At 35.0% G+C, this 26,503-nt stretch overlaps 2 protein-coding genes across 6 annotated transcripts in view; one reads left to right on the forward strand and one right to left on the reverse strand.

Annotated features, from left to right (window-relative positions):
• Nucleotides 1–13,002, reverse strand: part of LOC105334284 (integrin beta-3) — a 28,351-nt gene extending 15,349 nt beyond the window's left edge. The window contains exons 1-5 of the mRNA XM_034453920.2: nt 12,843–13,002; nt 6,025–6,113; nt 4,439–4,537; nt 2,132–2,213; nt 210–344 (exon numbers count right to left, since the gene is read on the reverse strand). Of these exons, the coding sequence (XP_034309811.2) occupies nt 210–344; nt 2,132–2,213; nt 4,439–4,537; nt 6,025–6,113; nt 12,843–12,888 (451 nt within the window). The 5' untranslated portion in view covers nt 12,889–13,002. The remainder of the gene's footprint in view (nt 1–209; nt 345–2,131; nt 2,214–4,438; nt 4,538–6,024; nt 6,114–12,842) is intronic.
• A 980-nt stretch (nt 13,003–13,982) lies between these two features.
• LOC117683457 (uncharacterized) lies at nt 13,983–25,226 on the forward strand. 5 transcript variants are annotated; one of them, XM_066074031.1, is made up of 16 exons: nt 13,983–14,142; nt 15,166–15,659; nt 17,929–18,024; nt 18,470–18,565; nt 19,187–19,297; nt 19,993–20,181; nt 20,707–20,799; nt 20,898–20,993; nt 21,178–21,264; nt 21,504–21,816; nt 22,354–22,533; nt 22,749–23,044; nt 23,235–23,255; nt 23,559–24,100; nt 24,410–24,502; nt 24,733–25,226. In XM_066074031.1, the coding sequence occupies exons 2-16, from the start codon at nt 15,178–15,180 to the stop codon at nt 25,080–25,082; spliced, it is 3,045 nt and encodes a 1,014-aa protein (XP_065930103.1). In that variant the 5' UTR covers nt 13,983–14,142; nt 15,166–15,177; the 3' UTR covers nt 25,083–25,226. The 5 variants fall into 5 exon arrangements, with proteins under 5 accessions (XP_065930103.1, XP_065930104.1, XP_065930105.1 ...); XM_066074032.1 differs by having other exon boundaries at nt 17,932–18,024; XM_066074033.1 differs by lacking the exon at nt 23,235–23,255.
• Nucleotides 25,227–26,503: the final 1,277 nt, after the last annotated feature.

Consider the following 26,503-nt stretch of genomic DNA (forward strand, 5'->3'; position numbering starts at 1 on the left):
CACACACACACACACACCTTTTTATTGAAATCCGTAAGGCAGTAAGTATGTAGTTTATTTTGTTTTAAAAAGACACGGTTACAAAAAAAACTTATTTTGGAAACAAGAAAAAGTTTAAATACAGAGAAACATACGTGTATGTCGGGTGTGCAGAAAGGAACACTAAGTAAATGCAGCATAAATCGTTCTTATAAATATTTAAAACTCACCAATAGATTTCGCCAGCGATTTCAAAGAAGCCTGCAGAGGTTGCATTGTGTAAGAAGGGTCATTCAAAAAGTACAAATCCAAAGGGAAATTCCTGGCAATTTTATAGGAAACCTGGAAATCCGTAAGCACCATGTCTTCAAAAGATAAAGAACAATAACTGTTACAATTCCTCAGTATTGATTCATTTGTTATGCTACAGTATTCTTTCATCAAAATCACGTTCAAATTATTTATGAGTAAGCGGTTGTACTCTTACATAAACTTGGATTTTTATTAGAGGTTATGTTAAGAGGTTGCTATTCTACACAACATGATCCAAAATGACATATATGAAGCAACCTGGATTTTAATCAAATAGTTAATGCACTGGTTTTGTGTCTGATAAATCCCTGGACGTGGAATATTGTTTTTAACATTTTGCAAATTTCAAAATTTCTAAATACAAAGCCTTACAATGATTTTATGGCTTGGATTTTGACGTTTTGTCAACAGTAATTCATTAACATATTTGGTCACACTTACACTATTTAATACACATTCAATGATTGGCAATTGTGATTAATATTCTAAAAATGTACTTTAAACAAGCCAGACTGTAACTTGATATAAGTTGAATGATACATAAATGGGAGCGAGTTGATTATGACATGCTGTGGTTTGACTCTTACATGTACCTTGAAATATAGGATTACTTAATTGAGGAGCAATGTTGTGGTTTACATCTAATAAAATATAACCTCATCCAAAAATGGTGTATTTATTTTTATAAGCAATGCTAACCTCGATAGCGACTTATTGAGATTGTATTCTTACTGACAAAGTTGGGTTTTTTTTTAATCTTGATTGAGACGTGTTGCAGTTTTATTCTTACTAATCCCTTAAAATACAGCTTGCCTGTTAGTTGCTGTGATATTATTCTTACATCCATATCAATTTACAATATAGTTTGTAAATGACTTGTCTAATTCTTCTTAATAAAGTATGAAATATAGTGTCCTTCATTTTATAATTTATTTCAAAAAGTTAAAAAAAAAACATGACTATCTATGTTCTATTTGTAAGATAAAATACATCATGAAGGAGAGAACCTTCATTTGTGTTTACTAACTGTTTTATTATTCATAATTATGCAATTTACAATATAAATTTTGACGTGTTGTGGTTAATATTTATTTATACCCTTTTTTAAGGCTCCATTTAGTGAATTTCCTTTATTTAAACGTGTTCTATTATGATTTAATTTTTTACTGAATAAATACCATTCTAAAATACAGTTTGATTTTTTTTTTTTGCAAGATAAAAAATGGTTAACCCGTTACTAGTACGTATGTCGGATTTGTTAATGATGAAAAAAAAGGGTCAAGCAATGGACTTTCTTGATTGAGGCATGATGTGTACTAAACTACTCCGATCCTCAGCAATGTTCGATAACTCTAACTCATCCGGAAATATTTTACTCGTACCATAAGTCTGCCTTTTATATAGACAAATGTAATTAGTTTTGTAGTATTACTCAACGAACTGCTTAGCTTAGTGGTTTCAAGGGACGGCGCACTGGAAAAGGGTTCGATTCTCCGATACACTGGTACATGTACCTCCGTATTTTTTCTTATTTGATTTCAACTTATATATTTATTCAATTTTATCCATCGTGGGCAAAATTGAATAACCTCATAAAATGCATAGATACCATCACTCATTCTTTAAATTCCATTTCATTTATTACGTTTGAAGGATAAATAAAATTTCTATAATGAAGAAAAACCTTAATTCTGCTGGGACTAGTTAGATTGAGACCGGATGTGGTTTGATGAGTAGACTGAAACTGAAACTTACTGGTGAGATTATAAGTTAATTAAAGTGGAATAGTGGAGCAGCTGAATTCTGGCATGATTTGTTTGATTTCGTAATTTTAACTCACTTGGAACAAGCTTGATTGAGACATGTTGGGGTTTGATTTGTACAGAGTCTTGCCCTGGTCCGCCATCAGAAAAATTACTGTTCTGCAATAAAGAAAACAACGAAGCTAAAGTTTTGTTTTAAATATTGAAACAAATAACTGTTAAGAAACAATTGGACCTATGTGGATTCTTTTATCTTTTTTTTATTATTTTTTTTTTAATGAATAATGTTTTGAATATAAGATTTATCATCAAAACAAGGGAGAAGAATTAACAATAAAAAATAAGCACAGTTAAGACATCATCTGTAGTAAGTTTTTGGGAGTCGATTTTTGCAGTTACTAAAACCGGAAGTGAAACAGTGTATGAACCTAAGCACAAACCAGCATCGCTGACCAGACTTAGTACTTAAAATATTCAATAAATTCGATGTAATAAATTCAGAAGCATTGTTTTTTAAGAAAACATATTCATAAATACTTCAAATAATAACCAAAGCGCTATGTCTACAGAGGTAGCGTTTGGAATCAAGGACAGACTATTTAATCTAAAAATAGAACCAGTAATGACGTAGACTAGACTTTACTTCAATCTTTAAATTAGATTGGACTTTACTTTTGTGTTGTTTTTTCAATTGCATTAATACAGTTTTTCAAATATATATCGATTATATCGGCTATTAATATATAACGCATCGTAGGGTTTGTCTTATTTTTTTCTAAAATTAGTACACAACATGATTTACTGTAAACCAACTTTTATTCGCGTGCGAGAAATTTTCGCGAGGTTCGCGAGAGCCTTGTTGTCGCGAATATTTCTCGCCACGAACTTTTCCTTGTCGTTTGATTCTTATAATAACATGGGTCTAGATATGGCTTGGTCGCAAACATTAGTCTTCGCGATCCAGTTCATATCCAGGAAATCGCGAAATAAAGTCGCCGCGAATAAAAGTTAGTTTATTGTATATGGGGTTTTCGTTCTATAGCTGTTGTCGGAAAGGCCCAAGAATTCATATTAGAAGAAAATGTGTGTAATTATTCGAATACAATTAAGAAACTTCTTGCCATGCAAAATTACATATAGTTGATTTAGAATAAAATCAACTCCCCTTAGTACTTTGGTTATATTTATTTGTATTTATTAACTTTTTTTCAAATCATTGTTGAGTTAACAAGGAAATCAAATATTGTTCGAAGAACTGCATGTATATATATCATTAACCATATTCCATTGATTGTAATATCGCCTACAAACTCAAGTTTCCTTAAAACTGTTAAATTCTATTGAGATGGGATGAGATGGTTGACGGTTTGTTAATGTTATTTTTTCACTATATAAATTCACTAGTAGGATTCCCAAATATATCGATGAAACAAGTGTTTCTCACAAAGTGATTTGAAATCAGACATATCTAAATCAATTCCAATTTTATAGATTGACTAATAAAAAGGATTATTATTTAATTATTATTACAGTTTAGAAAATTGAACTTTTACAATCTACATATTTCTTTCACTCTTTGTTTCTTCTTTAGAGATAGGAAAATGGAATTTGTTTTAATCTAATATAAATATCCGACATATTCACTTTTCAAGAGTCATTTTAATTGATGTTTGAGAGTACATGATAACCTTTATCATAGTTTCATGTTAAATGCTGACATTTGATTGGTATAGACCTTCAACGTCAGCAACACACCTAGGTAAGACAAGGAATTGCTACATGCGCCTAGATTATGCGCGTACGGTTTGCCATAAAATTCACGTCATTTCTATATCAAAGAAGTAAAGTTTCCTTTATACTAAAGAAATTCTGTATGTAGGGAATAAGGAATCATTCTTTGAGTATTATGAGGTGTTAATTTCGGTCGGGGCGTGGTCAATTCCAATAAAGCTCGAAGGGCTTTATGATAGATTTGACCACGCTCAGACAGAAATTATCACCTCATAATATTCAAAGAATGATTCAATATTTATATTACTTCCAATTTGTACACTTTAAAACAATGTTATTTTAGTATTTTTTTTATTTTGTTTCACTCATAATTTATAAAGTTGTTGGGTTTAAGGGTTCAAAATTGATTCGAAATGTTATTACAGACAAAGACAGTTGAAAGTGTAAATATAATAAAATAAATAGTGCCTGTTTGAGAGGGTAACAGTTAACACGTCGGTTGACAATGGTTTCCTTGGGGTGTCAATTTCAACTGTTACCCTCACAAACAGGCACTATTTGTATGGTATTTTTCAAACAACACCGCTAGTCACTCTGTTTTTATGGGTTGAGTATTGAAGAAAAGACAACCACGGTTTTCCTACTTGACATACCTTAATATATTGTATACTATGTTGCTTTCTCCTGACAATGTTGGCACAGTTATTGGTCGTTAGATTAGCCACAGTGTTACACCGGGTCTCCGTGAAATTCTGGAGGAGAAAACTTCTTAATATTAGTGCACAGATATATCATATTGTAATATATACATTTCGTCTTTAAGGTATACGTTTACTCATAATGAAAAAAAAATTCCACTGATGAAAATATAAAACCAACTATTGTGTGTCATAGACCTTACATGGTAGTGCTGTTTTTCACTTTCAAAAAAGTGAATGAATGACCCACTTTTTGAAATAATGGCCATTGAATATTTTTTGAAATTTTAAGAAAATTCCCTAAAACTTTTACACTATGATTGATATTTTTTTAATTCTAAAATTATACAAATTGCTAAATTCTTTTAAAAATGAAATACAGTTATGAATGGCAGTGAAACTAAACAGACATAAAGCATTAAGTTTTCAATCACAATTTTTATGAATATTCCAATCCGAATTTCCTCTATCGATTTTCATATTCCTACCTTTTTTGATTCAGTTTAACAAAAAACTGAATGATGATAATACCAAAACATTTATAGCATTAAACTAGGTATAATGACCTTACTCTGCAGGCATAATGTTATATGAGGTCAATGATCAAACTTTTGAGATATGGAGTCTTTTATCATTTTTAAGCATTTTCCAATATTTTTGTAGTGTGTGCCATTCAAATATCTAAACGAAAAAGTGAGATAAAACCAACAGAAAATATGCAAAATTATGTTTACTGACATATGAAATCTTAACTTTGAATATTACAGTACTACCAAAAATATTTCAGTGAAAAACAAAATCTAAAAATTTTAGTCCGAGTTTCGTCTGTTTTGCTAAAGTCCAACTTTGTTTGAGCCTAATTCCATTATATTGTAAAAATATCGAATGGTTTGTCAATAATATTTCATTACATAAATACTTTTAGTGTTTAGAACAAATTTTACTAATGACATTGAACTTTATTATATTCCAAATATGAGAACTCAAACCCTGAGTAAACAACGTCCTTAATATAGACCAATCCACACTTTACAAAGGTTATCTCCCTTGGCCGCAATCTTTTGGGCAACAAATGATAGATTTCTCACGGTAACCTTTGTAGTTTGGAGGTTTGTTACTCTGTCATTTGGTGTTAAAAGCCTGTTTCAATTGTGTCTTTTGATTGCCCCAGGATGGGGCAACCCACAAATCGAAGGAATAAATCACAATCAGAGAGATTTTCTCACAAAACGCCCATATATTTGGTAGTATAACAACGGGAAATTTGGGTTTTTTTCCTTTTGACCTTTTGTAAAGTGTGGATTGGACTATTGTGCGTCTTCGTCTTTTTCTTGAATCTTGCTGTTGTAACGATGCTGTACATTTACAGTACGTATGATACATGCATGTAGCTATGAACCTCTAATGATTTGCATTTTTTCTTTACATCTGTTCCTTATGTACTACTGTTTGGTAAAAACGAATAAATTAGATTTTTAACTACATAGAGAATGCATACAGGGTGATACATGGACGTTGTACCCCCCCCCCCCCCCACTTACCCGATCCTTGCACCAGGCACAGTCCTTGGTGATCAAGCAGTCCCCACATCTCTTGCTCGCACTTGGACACTTGCACTGTACACAATAAACTGAATGTGAAACAAAAATAGGTCATTATTTTTTTTTTAAGACATTAATGTGTTGTCATACTAATGGTAAATATGCTTTTTGATCGTAACCATGACCATGAAAAAGTTACCTTGCATGTAAAAAAAATTGTCAAATAGGGAAGTTGTACCTTTGCAATAAAAATGCAAACGTGTGCCCTCTGTTTAAATCATTATTTCGGGACGACAAGTATAGTCAATTGATTTTTTTAAATTTCCATTCAATGATATACACTGATGTGTAGTTGTAAGACAAAGGCATAGGCGTCGGAACCGGGGGGGCTAGGGGGGGCTTAGCCCCCCCACTTTTTTTGCAAAGTTATACCTAACCATTAGAAACATAGCATGATAGAGGGTTCAGCCCCCCCACTTTTTCTCGCAGGAAAGACTATTGTTCCTAAATTTACCTTATACTTAGCATACTCGCCCCCCCCCCCCCCCCCCCCCCCCCCCACGGATTAGGAATTTCATGATTTTGAGGAAAAAAAATTTTGGTAAGTAAATTTTTTTTTTTGGAAGTATAGGTATACTCCCCCCCCCCCACGGATTAGGATTTCAATATTTCTGAGGATTAGTCTAGCCCCCCCACTTTCAATTTGCTTCCGACGCCTATGAAAGGTTAACTTTCATCTTGGAATAAAAAAAAATCAAAATTGGTGAACATTGCAAATCATACTCTGGCAAACATAGGCGAAATATATTCAATTAAAATGTTCGGTAAAAAGCTAAGAACTGTTTCCGCATTGACTCTGATTATTTTCAAAAATGACATTTTTTTAATCTAATTAAGCTAAAAATGGGTCATAACAAAGCTTAGATTAAGTAAAGTGTCTCCTCTTAAATCATAACATGAATGGTTTTATTTTCAAAGACCCTCTTCCTTAAAACATACTAGTAATCTATTTGTCGCATTGAAAGGCATAAATCCATTTTATATTCTAGTATATTGTCAAACACTATTGCGTTATACCAATTAAACCTGCAACTCTGATGTTATGTTTTGTTGTCATTTATTTTTCCGTTTTCACAACAACAAAAAAGAGGAAATTTCTTTTTTTAAACACTAAAAATAAAACTCTTCAGGGATAAACGTTGGCCTTCCCAGTGACTAATGTGCTTAATTTTAAAAGTCCTCAAAACCTCTTAGATAAGGTTCTCCAATCAGCTAATAATGGCTATATTTTAGCCTCTAAAATAATACATTCATGTACTTTTTAACGTTATTGAATGCCAATATCGGAAGATGTGTTTATCTAAATGTTAAGCGAAGTAGGCAAGACATCAGGGGTCAGTTTCAATTTATCCTATGATATGTCAGAAGACTATCTTTTCATTTGACCAATGAATTTCACGAGATACGTCATTTCTGTTTCATAAAGACTTTTTATTACAATCAAATACAATAGATTGAAGCGTCGACATATACATGTATCTTCAAACCATATTTCAAATATTTTTTTCAATACATTGAATGATTTATACGATGAATGTCTATCATTTACTTTGGGTCACTGAATACGATTATGTTTTGAAACACCTGTTAAAAAAATTCTGTTTGTGGAATTGTCATTAAACTTTTCAATTTCAGACAAAGGTAGGCACATCTTTATATGACTTGCACTGATCTTTATATGTATACCAAGATTTATAGATAAAACTCGTTTATCTTTTTTGATACAATCATATATTGAATGCAAAAATAAACTATCTATAATTTGATAATTAACGCTGTTTTGTTCTGGGTTTTTTTGTTGGGGTTTTTTTTTTTTTGGAGTTTTTTTTTTAAAGAGGAAGGTCGGTGTTTTTTTATTTGCTATAAATACATCATAAATACAAGTAAGACTATCGCGTATTTTGTGCAGAAAACGCGTTTTTAAAACATCAAGACACTTGAATCTATGTAAACACTCTTAACTCCTTTGAATGACGGAAAATACTCTTTAGTTTTGTCAAACAAACAAGAAACAAACTGCTTGGATGAAAATGTCAAAAAACAAGCAAGCGGTGCTCTATTTGTTCAAAACGAGGGCTCTTCTTTAAAATAAATAACGAATAACGCAACTTTAGAGTGTCTGGCGTCGACCAACAAGCAAAAAAACATTTTTATTTAAACTTGTCGGTTCAAGTTTTAAGTTTTTGTAAGTCTTGTTTTTTGGCCTTTAAAAAAATCACTCTGTTCTGTTTTTTGTAGTTTGTAGGTGATCTTTTCATTCATGCTGAAAACCTGATAATCTTTGAACATTTCATCTGCATTGATATGTTACTATTATGAGTGGAGAATATTTACAAGCATCAGAAGCTAATCATAAGAATCAGAAAATTAAAACGTCGGCGATTTGTTTTCTGGGTTTTTTTGTTTTTTGTTTTTTTTCTATAGAAACAGCCAGACTGAAATCTGAACGCCCTGTTTATCGATTGGCCGAAATCTACAGCGGCTGAAACTGACGGGAAACTGACAGGACCGAAATCGACAAGCCCGGTTTATCGATTGGTCGAAAACTACACCGACCAAAGAAAAATCACGGACTGCACGAAATAACCATGATGATGTCAGACTCAAAGTCTCACAGGAGACGATTCGGCTGTTTGTTTAAGCCACCTTACTTATGTACATTAACAGAAATTTAGTCAATTTTACTTACTTTTTATAATCAATGTATTAATTAGATAAAAGAAAAATGTAAATATAAACAAAAGAATGCTTTCTGCAGGTTATGAAGGTACATGTAGCGATCATTGCAGAAAAAAGTTACATAAACCGCTAGGGTTAAGTATTTTTCTGCGATGTCGCTACCTTCATATCCAGAATGAATCACAAAGAAGCGTTTTATTGTTTAAGTAAATTAATTAACATGAAATATGAATGCATATAAACATTTCCATGTGGACATGTTGTCTCTAGTGACTGTTTGGAGGAATTATTTTTTTTCTTTTCAGCACACGGCATTGAACATACATGGATTAAAATTTGACTGGACACATTATATATATGTTTTTAAATAGAAATACAATTTGATTAATCATTTAAAAAAATCATAGGTTATATGCCTTTATAAAAGTACCAACGAAATATGAATATATGTAATACAATATGCACGTAAGATTATTTTCAAAAACAATTTCTCTCTCTCTCCCCTTCTCTCTCTCTCTCTCTCTCTCTCTCTCTCTCCTTTTCTCTCTGCGTTGATTTGTTCATCATAAAACATTCTAAATTATATAGCTAGTACAATTCGTGTGTTCAAAAGACGATACCATCTACTGCTGGTGCACGACCTGCAGCTAATGCTGTACCAGTCAAGGATATAAAGAAGCAAGGCATTAACGGGTAGAATCGGAACCGATTTGTTTTCTAGTGGAACACGGTCTGTATTCACTTCCGGAGTCACTTTGTATAAAAAGATCTGTCCCAGTTCGATCGGTATCGGATCATAGGAGTAGAAGATTGATCTTGATAAATATTTATAGCATACATTAGTTTATTTACAATAGATCAAACAGCAGACAACGACAGAATAAAGATCAAGGTTTTGATATATTTATAGTGTACATTTATTTAGTTTTATATAAAAAATCATTTTGATAACTGATAAAGACATTTCAGAGTTAAGAAAACAGAAAAAACGACACATAAGAAAAAGAAATCATGATATTTTTAACACTTATCAGATCAGATTCAGACTGCATTTTTCATATTACAAATTGGGCATTTAGAAAGCTTTCAATGTCAGAGCAAAAAAAAAAGCCTTAAAATTCAATTTTATTATGTAGTCTAAGACCATTTCAAAAGTCATGCATTGAAAACAGATATTTTCATCGGCTAAAAATTTTACTAAAATTATCATGTATTTATCAATTGATGGTTACGCTTAATTTGTAAGACATCTGTTCAATTATCATAGAGATTAAAAGGTTAAAAAATATGTTTATTTAAACTATCAAAAATTTCATAACTTTTAGCAAATAATGGGACCTGGCGTATTTAAGTAAACCTCCAACAGTAACGGACTTCATCCGATGAAATTGTCAAAAATGTTGCATCAATTTACAAATTCCATGCAGACCTTTTTACAAGTAGCTTTGAAAAAAATCAATTCCTAACTATTGTTTGGGTGACAGGAGTGCTGATTTTTCGAAGCATATGTTCGTTTTAAGGGAATTGGAATAGTGTATGCCGAAAGATTTGTGGAAGTTGGGGGGGGGGTGTTAAAGTAGATGTAGGTCATTGACTGTCGATCGTCTAGTTAGCGGAAGCTTTGGTTTCCCGTTTCTGCATTCCTAGTGGCGTAATAATGTAGATATGTAAGTAAGTACATGTACACGCGTGTATGTTTATAAGTAATCTACTGACAAAGTTAGCGTGAGGGCATCCGGGTCTTAGTTGGTTTTATTTTTTTTTTTCTTATCGGAGAGTTGGGAGGATACTTAGAGACACATTCTAGTGATAGAATCAGCAAATCAAACAACAAACTATCTTTCAATTGCTTCTTTATGCCCTGTCGACTGGTGCAGCACTAGCTGCAGGTCGTGTACCCTCGATATATACATGTAGTGTCGTCTTTTGAACAAACAAACTATTCTAGTTGTTTGTAGAACGTATCATTAACAACCTTTTTCTGAACCCTGAACTCTGTGGCTGAGGACACTGTTTTTATTAAAACAAAGAAAGCTGAATATAAGTTAGACTGTTTTATAGTGAACAAATTAATCAACGCAGAGAGAGAGAGAGAGAGAGAGAGAGAGAGAGAGAGAGAGAGAGAGAGAGAGATGAGAGAGAGAGAGAGAGAGAGAGAGAGAGAGAGAGAGAGACAGAGAGAGAGACAGAGACACAGAGAGAGAGAGAGAGAGAGAGAGAGAGAGAGAGAGAGAGAGAGAGACAGAGAGAGAGAGAGAGAGAGAGACACAGAGAGAGACACAGAGAGAGACACAGAGAGAGAGAGAGAGAGAGACACAGAGAGAGAGAGAGAGAGAGAGACACAGAGAGAGAGAGAGAGAGAGAGAGAACATATCATTCCCATTATAGGGGTGACGTCATTAGATGCTCTACAAGTACATGTATTATCCAAATACATGCGCTGAGTTTAATTAACCATAAAAAATAACCTTTGATCCTCATTGATCTGGATCGGTTTGATTTTTTTATCATATAACTAAAACACAGAGGGTATAAGCGGTACAGGGGTATCTGACATATAGCGGTCTTGTTATACAGGAATCTGTTTGATTGTAATCACAGGCCTGATGTTGACAATGTCGATTGAGGAAACAGAAAATGAGAAATAAAGAAGTGTAGAACAAATTAAATAGACATGTCAACAACATAATATGGGAAAGGCAAAACGTTTTTAGTTAGACAGAGTTGTGAGACAATTAAAGAAAGGAGAAAATAGAAGTGTTGAATAAATACATGATAGCTAGTTCAACAAGATAATAAAAATGGGAAAGAAAAACCGTCACAAGTTTACTGATTTTAAACACAAAATTTCGATACAATTAATTTTACTCGCTTTCACTAGAGGGAAAAACCATCATAAATCAACCGATTATACTTAATCTCGAGAAACTACAATTAATTGGTTATGACGATGTCTCGGGACGTCGCTGGGATATTTGAATTGTGTGAACCCGTGGCCCCTATCTAATGCGCCGCCTAAAAGACTCCAGGAAAATGGCCGTGAGTTTCCGATGGTGGGATATTCGATACAAGATGTATCGATTTCTGTCTTGTCATATCTCCAATAGCAGGCAGCGAAGCGACACATCAAAACACTGAGTCAGACAACACACGCGAGAGAAGAGCTAGCTGGAAGGTAGAGAACTTGATGGGTCGGGGATATTTATAATGTAGAGTCGACATTGAACATATCTATGAAAATCTGTATATATTACAGGGGTGGTCACTAAGAAATGATTTACCATTTAACTACAGAGAGAGAGAGAGAGAGAGAGATTCCGATTGATACGAATTATAGTGAAATAGCTCCATTGCAACTTATTTCATGTAATAACACTTCCCATTTACGGGGTATTTTTGTTTCCTGACCCAGAGGTAAATGTCAACGCAGTGCAAACGTCGTATGTTAACTCTTTATTTAAAGATTAAAAAGGGACATTGTTTTTACAAAAGGTCATCGATTGTGATAGGCGCACTAGATGTGGGTGATTATTATGGAAAGCACTGAACGCTTTTGTTCCGCCAAATATTAAGGGTCTGAAAGATTTCCTGTGATTGCATAAAACAAAAATGTATAATAAACCGACAAATAATTGGGCGCGTTACTTACGGTTAAGATGAGGGAGAGAGAGAGAGAGAGAGAGAGAGAGAGAGAGAGAGAGAGAGAGAGAGAGAGAGAGAGAGGGTACTCTTACTTAGAATGAGAAAAATAAACAGTTCAAGTAGACTGAGGCATTGAGATTATTTTTACAGGCGTGGTACTTAAGCTTGTACATATAACATCGTTATCTTGGGATATCTCTTAACATCGCAGCAAACAGTTGTAATGTAGTAAAATACGAGGAATTCTTAGAATACTTCATAAAGAATATCCCTCTTTCTCTTAACCCACAAACACACTGTTTTTTCTGTAAACATGGTTGAAAATGATTCAAAATTTTAAAACTTCCCTGATGCTATTTGCCAGAAGTGCTAGCAAACAGAGAAATGGAACTCACATATCATCAACACATAAATGTATCAATCTGATTCCTACTTACTCGTAAAACCTAAAAGTAGTAAACATCGCCATATCGATACATCCATCTTGAATATACTACACCAGTGAATAATTTACTTATAACACAGCACACACGTACAAACACTCCATTACAATCCACATCCGTCTTACAAATGCTGAGTCTGCGGAAAGGGGCCCACCACGGGGAAATCTACTTCCGCACTCGTCACTTTCAGCGGAGGAGGGGGATTTGTTTATTAAACACACAGCGTGTCAGTAAAACGGCGTGAATGTACTACTTGTATTTATTTAAAGTGCAAGGAAATGTCATTGATTTCTGTGGCAGGATAACAAATCAATCAGTTTTATAGACGTGCAAACATACGTTGAATTGCCGTGGTGAAATGAATCCGATCTGCTTTGTTTTCTGTGCATTTTGTAAATGATTTTGTCTTACTAATCAATAAGTTTATTATTATAAACCCGTCTCTATACTTGATTTTTTTCCCGTTTATCATTATTTTTTAATTATACTTATGTATGATCTACTCTAAATATTGAAACATTGTAGGGGGGGGATTCTGTCTCAAATATCTTTTAAGCTTGATTTGGGATTTAAATTAGTCAAATAACACCAGATGAATTTAATACAAAAAACATTGTATTTTCATCACAAAGAGTTACGAAATTTTTAACATTTTTCAAACGAAATAAATAATAACGTCACAAGAAGGAATTTATCTTAAATCATTGCGATTTACCCTGGAAGTAAATAGAAATTTATTGAAAAAATAAATTGAAAATTTATTTATTCATTTACGTATTGAATTATTCATTTAATTTATATCCTAATTTTGTTTGGATATTATATTGTGTAGATGGTTTATACTTCTATAAACATTGTACTAATATTAAAGGTGGCTGTTGATATTTGTTGGATTCTTATTTCTCAGTAGAAAATTTTGGTTTTACAAAACGGACAATTAGGTTTCGAAATACAAAATATCTCGTTAGAAGGCGAAAAATACTAAAGAGCTATACATGTATTGTAACTCTTAATTATGTGTTGTATGTATATTAGTTAACACTGTAACGGATAATCCTCCTAAGATACAAAAGACTGGTCAGTGATTGACTTGTTCTATTGACCATGAAGGATTAACTGATACACATTAATCTAGGGATTAACGGGGGATTAATACGTTCAGTGGTTCGCTGAGCAACTATTCCATGTGTGTAATTTGTTTTGGTGATCATGGCTGAATTTGGCAGGAAATGCAATTTGTAGTGTGCACTTTGGAGTGATTTCAATTACTGTTAATTACTGTTAATCCGTAACGGTAAGATATTGCACTCAATTCTGTTCGTAATCCAACTCTCCTTTCACTTTTCCTTTAACGTTCACCATTATGCACTTTTTTGAATTACAATTAAGTACATGATTGTACCTATGAAAAGAAAATGTAATGTGTCAAGTTGATAAGTTAAAAAAATATTTTTGAAAATTAACCTTTACATCTAGTAAGCATATCACTGTTCATTTGTTTCAAATGGAAATGAATATGTACTACTTTTTACACAGAAATGTCTTTATCATGCATAACTGTAGCTACTTCGACAACTGTCATGTTGTAAATTTTGAATTTACTGGGTGGGTGTAAATACAAAATTTACAAGTTGTCATAGTTGTCATGTTGTAAATTTTGTATTTACACCCACCCAGTAAATTCAAAATTTACAACATGACACAACTGATACACATAATCATTATATATCAGTCACAAAACCCCCTTTTCCTACATACCCCTGTTTCAGTATGCCCATCCCCACCTCCCCACCCAGATTTTATTTACATACACTGTACACCAATGTTCATAAACTTGTTAAAGATCTTGTTCCAAGGTTTCAATTGGTCACAAGTAATCCTTAACAGATATACTACGTGTATAATAACTTATGAATTATATAAGTATTTTAAAAAAACCCATCAAACCAGCGTGCTTCGGCATCCAATAGACTTAAAAATTAAACGAGCCAGCTAACCAATTTACGTACGATATAGACACGTAGGTATAGAATGACAGAATGATCTTAATGAAGTGCTCTTCATTGCTTTCGGCACAGTGTCATAACGGCGGTTTTATCACACCATGCACGTGTAGGAACCAGTTATAGATATATCTCATTGCACTACCATCCACCAAGTTCTTCCACTAAAAATTTATAAAATTAACAATAGCAGCTTAAACTTCTTACAAGTGCAGTTTTAATTAATGTTTTTATTGAGAAACGTGTTGGCCGAAAATGTCTACAATTGAACGAACCAACGGCTAGTTAATCCAATGTTTGAATTGTTTCTGAAGGGTCTCAGCACAATGTTCTGTCTCCGGGGGTCGTCTCAAAGAGTGGTGGAGCCCGTCCCTGTGACGTCAGAGACCAAGGCGCAGAAACCATCCTTGGGCGACATTAACTTGAATCACGAAATATTTCGACGCAAGTCTATGATTGCCAACCCAAATGTCCAGCTGGTTAAAATCAAAACCGTGGTAGCATTTAGAAACGGAAGGAACGGTGGGGGATCCGAGGGCGCGGAAAACAACGATCGCCTGCCCTCCCTCGGGGAACAAACGACGAATCAACCACAGGAGGATTCGAGCAACCAACCACAAACATCAAAGGTCAAGCGGAGATTCACCATGGCGGACGTGGCGAGAACAGTGACCAATGGCCGGACAAAGAAGGTTTCGTTTCAAGAATTTGAAGAGGACGAATCAGAGAGCGCATCTCAAAAAATGGAGGCTACCCTGGAGCGAAAGGCCTCTGTATTTAAAAAGATTGCACTCAAACTGTCCAAAGGGTAAGTAATTAGTAATCTCTCTCTCTCTCTCTCTCTCTCTCTCTCTCTCTCTCTTCTCTCTCTCTCTCTCTCTCGTGCGCGCGCTTGAACAACACTCACCCACAAATACCAGCATTTTTATGAAACAATAAAAAGCTCGATTTTTATTAGATTTAGAGAATTAGAAAGAGACCTCAAGGTACAAGAATGAGACGATAAAAAGTACAATTGTATAATCGGGTACAAGCACATGTATATACAAATCAATTCATTATTCAAAATCAGGGCAAAGTGAGAGAAGTCTCTGACGTTTATTCCGTGCACTGTAGGGGTTTCTGTTTTAAGTTTTTTAACCTTCAACTTCTCAGTCAAAAGGTACATGTATTTCAAATAGGATTTCCTTCAGACTTACGTCATAAGAGAGAGATTATCGGGGGAGGATTCAAAGACCTGCCGATCAGACCGTCATGACATTCAACTTCTGGTGCTCGCCCTCTCGCTGACCCCTTCTTATGTCAAAAGACAAAACCATGTGTTAATTTCAATTAAAAACAGTTTTGATTTATATTCGCTTTTTAAATGCAAAAACTCGGTTTTCAAATAAATGGAGTTAACTGAAACAAGGTAAGATATGAATCTTTTAAGAAAGTATGCAAACAATGTGCACATTAATTAATTAGAATGAATAATTTAAGTACCCTTAAGGAATTGAGCATTATTTTGAAACTGCGTCATTAGCTTCGTGTGAGCGCTCTATTCACTTCGTTTTAAGCAAGAAATGTATCTGTCCAGTTGATGAAAAAAGATTTTAATCTGATGCATAAAATGTAAACTTAAGAAGTCAGTACGAGAAGAAATATATACTTTAAGAAAACTAATGATACCATTGTCTTTAACCTTTACCCCTGGTACAACTAAACTCCCTTTAATTATTATATTAGACTCTCTCTCTCTCTCTCTCTCTCTCTCTCTCTCTCTCTCTCTCTCTCTCTCCGGGGCATGGTCACACAGTGACCAATTTTAATGTGTTTTATAATTTTAAATGCTTTAGGAATGCGTTTCTAATGACCAAATAAAATTTGAGAGTCAATCGTAGAGTTACAAGCAAGATACAGGGCTCATAATTCTTTGTCATGTAAACAAGGCTCGTGCCCTGTTTTTGTTTACATGGGTTCAATATACCAGTAAAAAAAATGTTTCATGCTAATTTGTCTATCTTCGTATTCATTTTAAACATAAATAAACAGGTTCTAAAGTTTAACACATGCATTTTAAGTCTGAAACTGGAATTTTCACATCAACATTCAAAATGTACACAAAAGCTTTGTTTCCAAAGCAAAGAATTGTAAGCTCTGTAACTCGCTTATAACTCAGCGAATGACACTAAAATTTGGTTGCCTATTAAAATTGCCTTACTGAAGCAATGTAAACATTAAAATCGGAAAAAATAATTTTTGACAAAAAAATGACCTTGCCCCTTTAACACACACAAAAAATCCTTTGGACTTTGCTATAAATACATGTAGGAGTGAAACAGTTGAATGGGATTGTTTTTACCGTCGATAATCCGTGAATTAGAGAATAATTTAATCCCTTATACACTAAAGACCGTTGCAATCTTTATGTATGTATAATGGCACAAGCATATGTAATGGAGAGATGAATTTTTGAAAAAAAGTGATTGATTTGGAATTAAAAAAGAGCTTGATCCGGTAACCATGGGGATATCACAGAGCGCAGGCGCCTACACTCCGCGCTCTTTGAACAGGTAACTATGTCAACACGTATACCTCGGCCTTTCGTTCTTTTGGATGCAAAAATATATATTACCCTTGAATTTTACATTTAGATGTCTCAGCATTGCACGGCTTGGACAAAATATAACACTTTAGTTATCGATGGCCTAGAATACGACATTGGACTCACGACATTATTACTTTGTGACATAATGCCATTTGGTCAATGATGTAGGCTCATGCGAGGATCTTGCGAAAATCTTGAGGTCTGACACCCCCCCCCCCCCCGGCCGAAAAAAAAATGAAATTTTAAAATAAATCCACATAGTATATTTACGCCCCCACACCCCAACTGGGAAAATCATCCTGATCCGCGCATGAAGCTGCAATAATTCAAAAGCAATTCATAGAGGTATAACAAATTATTTTTAGAGAAGCTTATACATCGGCTAGGCGGCAATATAGCAAATAGACTGACAACATAAAAGATATACGTATAACTGATTCATGTATAATAAACAGGTCTCAATATATGTGTTTCTCTCCCATTGCAGTAGTATTCTTAACAGGAAGTTGGATCCAGGAGCAAAGGTCAAATCCGATGTAGAACGACTGTGGAAAATTCGCTGCAGCCTGTACAAAAAAGAAAAGTATGTCACGTGATGGAATAAGAATCCTCATACTATAGTTACATATGCTATATATAATTATATATAATATGGGCCTCATTGCCTGCCTAAAAGTTAGAGATATGCGTAGAAAGTAGTAAACAAAGTTTTAAACTACATCATAAGTTTGGTCTAACTGGGAACATGGTGCACTTAGATGAAATGTTGTTGGATTTTGGGGAAATTATAAGCTGTTTCTAACAAAAAGTAGATTTCTCTCCCAATCCAAACACTTAAAACTTCTGAATTCATGTCATGTTTGCATACTATAGTAATTTTGGTAAAATTCGACACTAGTGAATGATAGCGCTAGAGCAATATTCCCTAATCGTTTAAATCTTACACTGTTAGATTTACATGTATATGCTATTGCGTGCCAAAGCAAAACAGTTCATATTCAAGATATGTTGAAATAAATTCACCATAGATTCACGAAGGAGGAAATCACCTTGCTACGTTCTCTGATCAGCGACACGCTTGATTTGACAGGGCGCCTGCGCATCCTCGTCCGGGAAAACGAAGAGTGAGTATCAGTTAGTCACGTGACTTAAAACGTTATGTCAAACCTGACATACATACATATAATGTACCTGCTTCTCCCACTTTGTTTGATAGGATTAATTGACAAATATCTACATTTTTAAAAGGTTCATGAAAATTAACAAAACTTCTGTCGTATGTTACTTCTAAAGCCCATCTCTTATTTAGATTTGGGGTATTTTTTCCGTTAAGGAGTTATCCTGTAAATCTATCCAAAGTCCTCAATGATTACCCATAAATTACACTTATCGATATAGTTGAATTGTAGGTCTACAATCAATTTTTAACAGTTACGGATGGGATGAGGAAAACATGTCAAGACATTAGTTATTTTCAGTTACTGAAGTACATCTGTTTATATTTAATGTGTTATATCTTTCTATGGTTGATTTAACTGACATCTTTGATATCATCTGTAATCTGTCATTTTGTGAATACCGGAATAGCGTTTTAATTGTAAATATACGCTACTGATTTTATTTCTTTTGGGGGGAGGGGGGGGGGGTAGTTGAAATAAAGTCAATAAAACTGAGATGAAAAAAAAACAAAACTTTATTTGATATGGACGTTGGTGTTTTTACATATGTATTTGACCCTGTTCCAGCTTCACTAACCAGGAGGTGGAGACGTACTGTAGAGACATGAACGGCCTACAACTCCTGTTTAACAACATCGTGGAGATCTGGCAGAAAGTGCCCGACCCAGAGAAATCAAAGTAAGTGATACCAGCTATGATGTGTTACAGTCAATAGCCCGACCCAGAGAAATCAAAGTAAGTGATGCCAGCTATGATGTGTTACAGTCAATAGCCCGACCCAGAGAAATCAAAGTAAGTGATGCCAGCTATGATGTGTTACAGTCAATAGCCCGACCCAGAGAAATCAAAGTAAGTGATGCCAGCTATGATGTGTTACAGTCAATAGCCCGACCCAGAGAAATCAAAGTAAGTGATGCCACCTCTATTGTGTTACAATAAATAGCCCGACTCAGAGAAATCAAAGTAAGTGATGCCACTTCTATTGTGTTGAAACTGATATCTGTCAATGAAAGCAATTATACTTTTTTGTATGATGTAAATAATTGTGTTATCACATGTACATTATTTAGTTTACCTTTGTCTTTTACGTGCATGATGCGAGCTTGGTCGTCTTAGAAAATGTATTTAGCGAAAATGCAAAAGATGTTTTCGACAAAGTTTTCAAAATGTTTGGCAAAATTGTGTCTTGTAAGTACTCAAGTATTCATGAAAATTGTCATTTTTGTGAGGTCTCACAGGATTATACGTTTGTGATATTGAATTATGAATTATGACATTATTTCGATAAAAGACAAATGTATCAAGGTTTATGTTTCATTCATTGCGCATTTCAAGGTCGTGCCATCAATATATTACACACATTTTTATTGTAGGCATAAGGATGAGATCGTGAGTGACGTCATGGAGCTTTCTACTGACGTCACTTCCATCGTAGGGGAGATCCTCTTGGTCCTCCTGCAGCGGTTCCACCTGAACATCGTCCCCCTACTTAAACCTCTTCACGGACTGTTCTATGGTCTAGGGCTTCACGTTAAATTCAACTGTTTGGATAAGGACCTGATGTAGGATCTTAACCCAATTTCAAATCAAAACTCAATGTTTTAAATTGCTTATAGCATATCTTGTTCATAATTACTAGTAAATATTGTCAGAAATATGTAGGCGTATGCAGTAATTGCAGTTAGAACCATGTTAACAAGAGCTTCGACCTTTGGTATAGTTTTATCAAACAGCACAGCACTGTGACGTAGGCCTGTCTATTTCATTGCTAGCCTTTCAGCCATGGCTCTTTGTCATGTCCCAAGATTTGTGTGGCTTTTGAGCTAAGACGACACAATCGATGCATATTTCGTTTGAAACTGCATCATTGTTAATTTTCTATGACGCAAGGAATAGGTAGCTACACACTACTGAAATTCCAAGATCTTGTTAAAATGGTTCTATGTTTGGAACGTGCAACACAGCATTGTTTGTAGGAGTTAAAGGAGTAAACCATCATGCATGGTCTCTATGATCTACACAGATGAAATTTTGTCACATGAAAGTAGAGATGTTTTAAAACAATTATAATACGTATTTTGTTATAGAAATAGTAACTCTGCCGCTGGAATATTCTCTGGATTTCTATCAGGAGTTTTGCAGCTATTTAGAAGCGCCAAAATTCTATTGAAGAGACTCAAGTAAGTTTTAGTTATTTTCAATCTGAAAATATATTTTTAAAAAAACAAGCTTACGTTGTATATAATTAAGTAATGTGTTTATTTTAACTCTTTGTAAGATTTGAAGATGACGCTTCTGTAGCGAAAAAGAAGCTGGTCCAGACAAATATTGCGTCATTTGTCAGTGACGCAACAGTGTCACATGGTCTGCACTCGTAAGTCTGTCACATTTCTGTCGTTTAAATTAAATGTACAATCTATTTCTTTGTTTATGACATCTTACTAAACCAAATAATTTTAATTGAAATTTTTAAAACCAAATTGTACATATAGGTATCTAGAGGATTGCAGTGAATGATATGACGTAATGGTATTATTTTTAATGATTTCAAATTTTAGTTTCTCGGCGGATGAACTCCGTGACATGATGATCAGGATTGGGAACCTGTGTACAGACTCGTTCTACACCATCGGCAAAACTAGCGCGTGCGTAGTACTGTATAACATAAAAGATGGACTTTTGAAAAATAAACATATTACCTTTGATAAAAATTGAGACTTTTGTCATAAAATGAATGTTTCATTTTGCAGTTTTTAAAAGTTTTAATAGATTAACGACCCGATCAATCTCAAAATATGTGTGCGATATTTACGATTTTCACAAATATCATAATTGATATAATTTATACATTATTTTTAATTTTATCATCTCTGTACAATTCCAGGACCTTGGACTATATCGACCTCGGGGACGGGGTTCACGCCGTGTCTCCCCTGGAGAGCCTCGGTTCCATCTCCCACGTGGACTTTGTCCAGTGTCCAATAGAATCGCGTTCCTTGCTGATGTCGGGGATCCAGCTCAACGACGGCCAGCACTACGTCTCCGACATTTTCCTCGTCAATGGAAATGCGTTTCACAGCCAAGAGAAGATAACACTGAGGGCACCAATCCATCATTCGTCATTTCCGGCGTCTGCGACTGTTCGAGTCAAAACGAAATCTGGGGATAAATGGATTGATGTGGATGGGGATATAATTGTGAGATCAATATTCTTTTCCTCAATTATAATCGCATAGAAATGATTAGCCGCAATTATTTACTCTATTTATTTGTGTCAAACAGTCGGTAATCTCCAAGATTAAGACATGTAATGACGTGGCTGCACGTAGATCAAAACTAATCAGCCAAAGAGTCACCGTTAACACTGATACTGAGTACTTCCTACATGATCCTCTAAATGTATCGCGGGAAATTAAAACGCGAGATCTTTGTGACGTCATAGTTAACATTCTTTTGCGCTCGACAGTTTTCGTAAATTGTCGGACAAATTCGGAGAAGGAAATGACGTCATATAAAGTTTAGTTTTTTTACGTAAGCTTATTTGTTTACTGTAATGTTTTTAGAACAACTTTTCTTGTATTTCACATTTGTTTTAACAGAGTCTTATTGCGTCTGTTATTCAATGAGTTATGAATTTAAAAAAAAATATGATTCCATATTGTGGTGAATAAATACATTATACATGTACAATTAGAATATGGGTTAACGACCTGGTTTGTTTCTGTGTGCTCTAGGCCGGTAAATGTGAGTTCCGTGCCAGTTACATGGAGGCCTTCGTGGTTGTAGCGGGTTACCGCCCCTATCATCGGGAGATAACTCCTGCCGGTTTCACCTACATGTCAGACGACGACTCGCGGATCAGGATCAATTTTCCCCAAAACTGTTTCAGTCGGCCGTGCATTGTCCAGTTCAGGGTGAGCATCAATTTACACACGAGCTGCACTGGACTTACTTTATATGAAAACATCTTTAAAATACGTGCATATACACAGTTATTAATCAGAAATCTACACAAAGTTGATTCCTGGTATAAGGGACATGTTGTTCTTCCTTAATAACATAAAATTTTATATTATTCTTGATAATATTGTTCTATAAACTTATACATTTCCTTCTTTTGAATTTTTAGCTTATTCAACTTAACAGAAACAGGATATTTTCATATAAGGAAACATGCCCAGACGAATGCAAATACATCACTTGTATATCGGACGTCATTTTCATAAAGCACGATGATGACGTCATCATCAACGAACCTGCTCTTGTTCATATGCCGATCATTAACGACACGGACGACTACGAGACTGAACTCGTTGTTTTTCGGAAGCGAGAGGACGGTGAGGTGGAACTGATCCCTCGACCTAGTGCCATGCGCTGTGAGTCCACCGGAAACTGCTATACATTCCAAATCGACCGGTTCTGTGGGTAAGAAATCAACCCCGCCTTTTGTCAGAAAAAAGTTCTATATTTATCTAATCCACGAAGTTAATGTCGATAACAAATTCATGTGGTAGGTTGAAATGATGTTTTTAAAAAATAGACGATGTTTTCAGACAGCGGATATTTAGGGCATTTTGAGAACACCCCTAGAACTTAGTATGGTATTCATTTGTAGAAACGGCGCCTCTAGTTGCAGGTATTGTGTGGATTTGGTTTGCACATGCTGCTATTTACTGCTATTTTAGTGCGCACTGTTAAGGCGTTGTCACGGGATGGGTTTGGTTGCGCTGTAAAGCTCTTTGTTGACACTTTGCGTGTAATGCTGGATTCTCAAACTATTGATCTTCTTTTCTCTAGCTAGCTTAAACTTCGGCTGAAAAATACATGTAAGCACATCTCGACAATAAAGGCATCACACTTATATGTTTTCTTAACTGCAGTTAACTGTATTTTTTGTATGAAGTTGTATGTTTTTAATGGTTATTTTTTATGGTTACAGACTTGCACTCGGTAAAGCGAACAAACGACAGTTGAAGAAGAACCGGCGCGCCATCATTGACGAGTTTAACCTGTACTACGAGACAGAGCACATCTGTACCGCCATTACCATGTTGGACAAGTCCTCCTTACAGAGCGGCGTCGTCAAGTTCTGGACGGAAGTCGTGGAGAACAGATTCCTTAAAAGAATTCTGCGCATGCGCATGAAGGAAGGTCTTTACGAAGTCCCCGGAAGTCGATCGCCGCACATACGCATGAAAGATTATGACGTCATTCGAATAGATTTGGACGGAAACATGGGGAAGATACGTAGTCTGTCTTCGGACCATTATTTTATTTCGTACCTCAGCAGTTCAAACCAGAACTATCGTTCGTTTCCGGTGGAGCCGAGGCGGGATCCCCGGGGCAGAAACATCGGCGTGATAAACTACTATCGGGAGTCGGGCCAAGAGGATGTCTGTATACACCTAGTTGCCGTGGATACGGAGCGGTTCCTGATTTCCGGTCCCAGACTGCCCACCTCTCACTCCGAGGCCAAACCACGTGAGTTCATTCCATCAAAGTCTTGTTCGAGTCGACACTATAGAAAAATCGAATCTGCTCACGTCTATATCAATAGAATTCAAGCAAAATTCAAACATATTTCCTTCGAATGCTTTCAAGTTGGGTTTTACTTCGTAACATTAAACTAAATTACCAAAAAAATCGCTTAACAATGTAAAACAATATAATTCATATGTTCTATATTTGCATGACAATATCGTTTCAGAATCGGATATTCTGTAAGACTCTTTATTTTCTTATTGACTTATCTATTATATATGCATGTATTTAATATCTCCCCTATGGCAGCCTCCTCCCAGACGGGTCGCGTGACATGGTCCCGTGGGTCACACAGGTCCAGCCGCTCCGTCAGATCAACCATCGCCTACCGATCAATGTTCGGTACGTGCGCTCTACACGTGCATTCATGTAAAAGTGTTTTGACAATCCTGAGACTTTTCGTATTTTCGCCATATAACAAAAGAAGGGGAAAACATTCCTTAAAAAATAATATTTTATGTGATATACATGTGTATATGTATAAAGAATAGCAGATAAACTTACTGAATTGACTATACTTCGATTCATTACATTCATGCGTTACATGTATTTATATGTTACGTATTTTTCAGAGGATGTGCCCGTCTTGAGTCACCAGAGTTTACTAGTGTTAGCTGGTGCCCTGCCCCTTGAGTACGCCACCACGCTAGGTGTCGCTCTCAGAGTTCCTTACGAAGACATCTTGGACATCAAGGCTTTGGATCAGCCCCCCGTCATCACAAACTTTGAAATTCTGTGGAAATGGCGCGGGAAAATTGCCAGTTTGGAAATGGTTGATGCGCTGGTGAGCGCCCTCCGCGAGGTCAAACAGAAAAGGCTGATTGACGTCATTATGCTGGCTAGCTGTGAGAAACGTCATCTCAAACACAGTGACTTCTCACATCGCCATAACTGTGTACAGTTTGCCGTCGCGCCATCATAACAATAAAACCATATCTTAAGATATTTCTGTAATTTACTGTTTGTATATGATTATGTTTATTATAAGCATTATTTATTTTATTTATTTTACAATTTTGTATTCATTCTCTTTTAGTATGTATCTTGTACAGCCCCGAATAAATATGGAATGTAAATTGGTTTTCTTAGAGTTGATAAAATGTGACGGAAAAGTGTGCTCGACATATTTGTGTTAATTAATATTACCATAAATTCTTTTAAACATTCCATAAGTCTATAGCTTTCCCCATCTAAACAAGACAAATTTACCTGATTTCTTTTTTTCTGGGATGAAACAACGTAGCTGCAGGTCTGTAGCTCCCGGTCTACAAACCAGGGGATCTATTCACAAAAAATCGTACGTTTAATCGTTGACGTAGGTTTGACGTACGAATTTTTCCTAAGATTTTGCTTATTCACAAAATATCGCACGTGTGACGTTACGTCAAAAAACAGTCGTAAGTTAAACGTCTACTATTGGTCGTCCATCCGAATTTTTTCACACCGGGAGCAACAGACATACAGCTAAAGACAACGGTGCAGTTTTTTTGTATTTTTTGTTGTTGTTTTTTTTTATTATTTTTTTTTGTTGTTGTGGGGGGGGGGTGTTTCAATAGCGTACTTACAGTAGTTTTTTTCTTCTTAAAGTAATGGCTGTATCCACGGAAAAATAATTCAAGATTTAATGAGTTTAGATAAATCAAAACAAGACAATGATATTAAGACTTGTTGTACATATAACTGCTATGAGTCTTTTATGGGAAAATTTTGTCGAACCGTGGGCAGCTCAGTTTTATCACCAGTTCAATAAAAAAAATATCAATACAGTATTAAAGCCTATGATTAAAAAAAAACAACATGTACCCTACATATAAGACTCAAACAAGCAATAATTGATGAAGGAGGGGAGCTGTTGTCTAAATTTCTAGTCTTGATCGTCGCCTCTGAGGATAGGAGAGTGTTTGTTTTATACGGCATTTGCAAAAAAAAAGAATCGCAAACAAATTCGTTTGAAAGCGTACTGATTGTATATACATCTAACTAATCAAAATCTATATTTGTGATCTTGCTCGGATACAGAGGAGGGTCTGGGGTCCGGATCCCCTTTCCTTAAAAAGTCAAACTCATTCAATTCCCATTGTAAATTGATCAAAAATAGGACTCCCCCTCCACTGGAATTTTTTCTGGATCCAAGCATGGTTATATAATTTAAATCATCAATCATATTCAATCATAATTATTATGCAAACACATCTTTATAGCTAGACCATTATTTTCTTGTAGACTTTACTATATTTCCAACGCGGGGGTGTTAAGGAAGCATATGGATTCTGAGTTACATGTAATTTCGTGATATCACAAATCTTAGTTATTATGTACATATTCAATTATCTAAGCAACGAA

Source organism: Magallana gigas, chromosome 10, assembly GCF_963853765.1.
Source record: "Magallana gigas chromosome 10, xbMagGiga1.1, whole genome shotgun sequence".
NCBI classification, from domain to species: Eukaryota; Metazoa; Mollusca; class Bivalvia; order Ostreida; family Ostreidae; genus Magallana; species Magallana gigas.